Below are 6523 nucleotides of genomic sequence, written 5' to 3'. Positions count from 1 at the left end.
CCACTAAGACTAAGGCTGGTCCCAAGATCCTCCAGAGAGCTAGTCTGGATGGTATATTTTGGCACCCTAGCCTGGGGGCTCTAGAAAGCACACTACATATGGCGCCTGAGCGTGGGGCACAAGAATCAGAAGAAACGAAGAAGCTGTTCCTGAGTAGGATCTTCCCAGAGTTCCTTCATAACCCACAGGGAAAGAAAGGGAGAAGAGACTCAGTAAGATTTTTTAGTCAGGGTAATTAAATGGGTCAACACATTAAAGGGCAGAGCCAGAAGACTGATGAGAGACTTATGAAAAATGCCTGTTCTGACTATAGTCCTCTTCTCTGTTTGAAAGTTTGCCTCCAAGAGGTTCAACACCTGCTATAATGCTGTTTGCACTCTCTAGCATGCAGACTCAGATAACTTAGCATGTGGATTTAGATAACAGCTAATGCACAAAGTTACTAACTATGCTGTGGGGGGGGAAATAATCTTATTTCCATAAAACAAAAAATTGTTAAGAACCATACCTAGGTGAAGGGGCAAGTCAATTCTCCAAGAGCTGTGAATCATAACACTTAAAAGAGTTGCAAAGCAGCCTTTACTAACACATGTGTTGCTTATGGATTGGGAATGAAATAAATTGGAGGCAAAAGAGAAGAGGAGAGAGGTCAGACAACACATCTGCCTCTCAGTGGAGAGGTCAGAGAATGCAACTGCCTCTCAGTCTCCTTGTGTCATCATCATCCTCTTACATGAAAAGATCCAGTCTACAGGTCTGAGTTAGACCTCCAGCAGCCACTGGCAGGTGGCTCCTATATCACAACAATAAATACTGAAGTAAAAAGTAGTTTAGGATCAATAAAAATACAATGAAAATGTTCTTGCAATTGAAGGAAATTGTACCAAAAAATCGGGTCGTAGCATTATTGCTTTAGAGCAGAGAATATCGTATAGTCTTATACTATAAATGAGTATTATTTGGAAAATATTCCCTAAATAATAAAGAAAATGTCATACTTTTGCCCAACATTTAAAAAATAAATAAGAACTAGTTTAAAACATCATTCTTTTGTTCTTTTAGAATCTTCACTGGAATGCATATAACTATCTTCACCTGAAAAATATGAAACTTGAAATGAATAAATTTACAATGGGTTTCCTAATGTAAGGGTAACTCTAAAATAAGAAATCCATTGACCATTTATTTTATGCACTTTAAATACATCAACTTGAATCAACAAATAGGTATTTTAATATTCCAAACTTTTCAGATTCATTTGAGCAACATTTGAATCCAATGATCATGGAGGTTTTTGTTTGTTTGTTTGTTTGTTTGTTTTTTTAATAATTTGTTAGAAATATTTGGCAGTTTTATAGCTCTGGAAACTGCATGTTAATTTTAAATATCAGTTGTCATACATTAAACAAAGGGTAATGCAAACTTCAAGGGGAAAAAAATTCTGAGTAAAGAGGGGGAAGAAATGTATTTCCTGGCTAGGAAGCTATTGAAAGTTCAGAGCCAGGAAACATACTTCAGAAGGGTGGGGGAGAACTTCCTTGGCTCTCATATGACTCCCTCCTAACTCTCACTATATTCTTCCTCCCAGTCTTCTTTTCTTCTTTAAATGTCCTCCCCTTAAAAAATGGGGGAGCCACAGAAAAACTTTCAGAATAGTTATCAAGGTTATACAAACTGAATAAGATCGACATACAAATATTTATTTTAAATGTTAAGTGATCTAGAGGAAAGTCCCTCCCCTTCCTCTGATCTCTGGAAGAACGGAAAAAGGCAGTTCTATGTGAGGTTAATACCACTACTCAGCAAGGCCTTAACCCAGGTCATCCAACTGAGAACCCAGCGTCAAACGGACTCTTTCTGTCCAGAGATTCCTCCTATTTGGTCCAGTCAGATGATCTAGGTTGAATCCTACTGATAGCAGAATCACATCGGAACCTAAATCCTAGAGCGGGATTTTCCATTGCATCTTTGCATCATTTTATTTCTATGAGCTTCAGATGCCACACCTGGAAAATCAAGAACTAAGTGAAGTTATTTCTAGTGTCCTTTCCCATTCAAAATTTAAACGCGTTGTAGATTTGCGGAGAACATATGGACAAATTACATAAAAAGGCTACTGCCTGCCTAGTGGAAGGAAAATAACTTATCCATAAGATCCAGGAGATAACTGTTCCATCCACAGGTGAAATATATAAAACACGCTTTATATAAATAAGTATATTATTTCAAACACTCGCCTTCTTTTTAGGTCCTTTTTAGAACCACAAAATAATAATAAAGTAAAATCGGTCAGAATATTCCTTTTCTCAAAAGGTTGCAGGGCCTTCAAAGGGGGCGGAGTGAAGGGTGGGGGTAGGGTCCTGTTAAAAGTTGAGTGCGTCCAAGCTTCTGGTCCTGACAGAGAGCTATAAGCGCGCGGCTCCTTTAAAAGGCTGCCTCTCCAGGCTCGGCTCCCTCCTCCAGCCACCCTCCTTGCCGGGGCTCCCGCTGTGATTGACACAGAAAGAGAGGAGGCGCCTGGTGCTAACAAAAGTCTGAGCCACTGGAGAGCAGCGTAGGGCCGTGGGTCTCCTCTTTGGGAACCAGCAACAAGTGGCTTGCAGCGGCACTTTCCCTTAGGAAGAAGTGGATCGCGAGCGCTTGGACTGAAGAAGCCCGACATCTCCTCTTCTCACCCTCGGGAGCCCTAGGGCGCGGATGGGGACCCGGAGGGGATCTCCGTTCCTGTCCTGGGATGCTGAAAGCTGCACCTACGGATTGCTCTAGTACTATCTGATCCGGCGTGTGGATTATTAAGTGGATCTGCGGCCCCTCTGGTTACCTTCCTTGCAAAAAAAGAAAAAGAAAAAAGAAAAAAAAAAAAAGCAAAGGAGAGAAAAGCAAAGGGTGGAAGGAAAAGATCAAGCCCATTTGGAGAACCAAGGGGTGGGGGTGGGGGGCGCATTGCCTTCCCTGAGATGGTTCTTGTTTAAGGGTTCTGAAGTATGTCAAAGTAATCGTCCGGGATAGAAGGGTTCACTTGCTCGTTTCCTCAACCTCTGGTTGCCTAAGAGCCCCGCTTTGGCTGGTTAGACATGGTGTGTATGGGGAGAAGGAGAGTATGAAGCCTGCAGAATGGGAGCGAACAATGGCAAACAGTACGGCAGTGAGGGTGAGTGAGATTAATCCATCTACTAACTGTACGGGAATTGAGCTCACTCCGCCTCCTCTGTCTCTCTCCTTTCCCCCTCCCTGCTTTTTCTTTTCCTTCCCTTTCCTTCTCAGGATGGAAAGTTCAGCTCTTTTTTCTCTTTGATTTGGCTCGCCGTATAATGGACTTGGGAACGTTACCTTTTCCCCTTTACCAGAAAAAAAAAAAAAAAAAAATGGGGAAAAAACCGGGGGAGGGGAGGCTGGAGAGCTATTAGTTAAGTTCCCAGAGGAATTCTTTCCTTCTTTTATGATTCATACCTTTACAGCTGTCGCAGCGGGTTTTCCTTAAGGCACTTCCTGGGTTGTCATTAGAATTTATGAAGTTTTATCTCTGCGCTATTTCTGAACACTCTGCTAACCTCCTGCTTGGCCCAGCTTGGCCCAGGCAGCAATTGATGCCCTGATTCCTTGACTTTGTGCCAGGTTTTGTTTGCTATTAAGAATGTAGTGAAAACTTCCTAAGTCTGTGTGGAACAATTCACTGAACTCTTTTGTAGTGATGAAGTTTTTGAAGGAGCAAACATTGTTTCCATTCTCTTTAACTGCCCCTTATCCTGATGCCTTAAAAAAATGACCAACTATCAGTTCTATACAAGGAAGAATGTATGAATGTTTTGTCTGCTCTCTTAGGACTCAAGACTGGCAACGGACCATCTGTTATGGAGGGATGGAGATTGCATAGAAATATTGCCTGTCAAGTGGAAACTTGCAAATCGGGATAAACTTAAAACTCTTCTCTACTTAATAGAGAATGGGTGTGTGTGTGGATTTTTATTCTTAAAAAATGATTGGTCATATAAGAGATTAGCAGCAAGCATCTCCTCATTTTGTTTGCAGAGTATGTTTACAAGCGTTCAAAAGGCTTTTTAGGTCTGCTTCTAGTAAATTTGGCCTGGCAAAGCAGGTCAGTTCCACATCACCCCTTTCTTGTAGGAGAATCTATTACAAACTGAGACTGAGTACACACAAACTTGCAGACACACTGAAGCTTGTAAGCAGGACCATATTATTAGGTAAATGTCTAACCTGTATGCTTCCATTGTAGCTACAGAATGTGTTTGAGGGATGTTTATGTGTGTGTATGTGTGTGTGTGTGTGTGTGTGTGTGTGTGTGTGTGTATGTGTGTGTGTTAAACTTAGTTATGCTACTTTGCTTCTCAACAGATTTCCAAGATTGCAGTTTAATCTATACTAAAAACCACCTCTAATTAAAGCCTTTATTTTCTAAAGATCCATAAAATTCAAGTTTTCTTATATTGCTTCCTTTAAAAAAAAAGTGTGGGTTTGTTTTGTTTTGTTTTTTCACATGAATACAAGAGTGACTTTGGAAGATATAGCTTTTCCCTTTGGAGGGTCACTTCAAACTTTTTTTTTAAAGGGAAACACAAAATTGACTTTTTGGAGAGCAAATGGTTGGGGGAAGAGAACACATTTTTTGGTGAAAGCTGTCTATGCCTTATAAAATCATAAATATCTTTTTATAAAAACTGAAGAAAAATAAATGAACAAGCATTTTCTTGCCATAAGTAAATTTTATAGTTTTCCATAACTAAAGCTTGGGAGAAAAGACATAGTATAGACTATATTTGAATACTATCAGTGAGATATACTGAGTAAGAGGGAGGTCGTTATGAGTAAGTTGCAAGTTCTTTAATGAAACTCCTTTTCACTCCTCCCCATCCTCCGAAACTTGTTCTTATATCCCAGAATTCTCCTATCATACAGTGTGTGGTATATGACTGCTTCCTGTCTGAACAGCAGAATTTTCAACCCAAGGGAGAAAAAAAAAAAAAGAGAGACAGGGAACTAATGTTCTCCAGCTGTTATCCGTAAATGCTACCTCTGCATTTTCACTTCAGCTAAAGTGAAATTTTACTGGGATCAGATTTAGATACATTGTGTAGATTTTATAGGCATAAATCCTTTTTGTGCTCTGCTGCTTAAAGAGAACCAATAGGAACTTCTAGAAACAACTCTGACTTTTGGCTGTAGGAATACATTCTGTTCAAATTTATTAGCTCCTTTCTTTTTCACATATATTGATAGATTGACTAAAGAAGTAGAGAAATAGGAATATTAATTATCCTTTTTTGTAATCATGTGTTGTGGCTTTTCTTTATAGAGCTATACAATATGCAGTTTAATTTGAAAAATTATTATGCCAAATTCAATTATTATGCTAATTACAGATGCTTAGCATTTTATTGCATTTTCCACATACACAACACATACACACACACACACACACACACACACACACATATCTCCCCCCAAGCAAGTCTTTAAGTGTCCATACTACCAATAGCAAAAACTATGCTCTTTCCCATTTCTTTGTGAATGATTTTTCAAAGTTTAAAATGTAAGCTATACATTGGAATATGTATGTATCCCTATATACATATATACATACATATATATATGCATATATACATACATACATATATATACACATATATATACATATATATATATGCTATACAGTGTGATATGGTGAAAAGAATTCAAAATTCTAAGGTAGGAGATATATTAGTCCTGACTGGTCAATAACAAAACAAAAACAAAAACAAAAATCCAACAGCATTTTAAAGCATCGACTGTATGCAAAATTGTTGGATTCTGTCTTCTTATCAAAGTGTTGACAAACTGTGTTACTTTAGGCAAATCATGTTATATCATTGAGCCTCAGTTTCTTCATTTGTAAAGTATCAGTCACCTGACTAACTCAGTCAATAGCGTATGAGAATTAATCTTAGGGTCACAGGTCACATTGAGATTGGACTAGAATCACTAGATAATCTTCTAAGTTTTCAAAAATCTGCAATCTTCATAAAGATATAAAAAACAAACAAAAAAGATTTAAAACTTTTGTTTAATCACATTGTCTTCAAAAAAGTAAATTATAGATTCTCCCACCTTCCTTTTTTACCTTTTGGATGTGATGTGAAACAAAGCCCACCCATTGTTTTTATTCTTCCTTAGCACAACATTATTTAAGCTGTAATAAGACAAATAGGATTTGTGTTCAAATCCTCCCTTGATACATTCAGGTTGTGTGACCCTGGGTGAGTTGTCTAAACTCTTAAAGGATCATGGCACTAAATTGCATTCTTAGAAGAGATTCCTTACCAGGAACTCCTTACACTAATGAAATCACTGATGTTAAAAATAAATGCAATGGGGGCAGCTAGGTGGTGCAGTGGATAGAGCACCAGCCCTGAATTCAGGAGGCCCAGAGTTCAAATCCGGTCTCAGACACTTAACACTTTCTAGCTGTGTGACTCTGGGCAAGTCATTTAACCCCAGTGGGGGGGGGGGAGGGGAAGGGAGGAAT

At 38.8% G+C, this 6523-nt stretch overlaps 1 protein-coding gene across 1 annotated transcript in view; it reads left to right on the top strand.

Moving 5' to 3' along the window:
- Positions 1–2444: 2444 nt before the first annotated feature.
- The window catches only part of FBXL7 (F-box and leucine rich repeat protein 7), a 452801-nt gene continuing 448722 nt past the window's right edge, over positions 2445–6523 (top strand). Inside the window, exon 1 of the mRNA XM_074279106.1 lies at positions 2445–3151. Within this exon, the coding sequence (XP_074135207.1) occupies positions 3115–3151 (37 nt within the window). The 5' untranslated portion in view covers positions 2445–3114. The remainder of the gene's footprint in view (positions 3152–6523) is intronic.

Source organism: Sminthopsis crassicaudata, chromosome 1 (genome assembly GCF_048593235.1).
Source record: "Sminthopsis crassicaudata isolate SCR6 chromosome 1, ASM4859323v1, whole genome shotgun sequence".
Taxonomy (NCBI): domain Eukaryota; kingdom Metazoa; phylum Chordata; class Mammalia; order Dasyuromorphia; family Dasyuridae; genus Sminthopsis; species Sminthopsis crassicaudata.
This window is presented reverse-complemented; position numbering and strand designations above follow the sequence as displayed.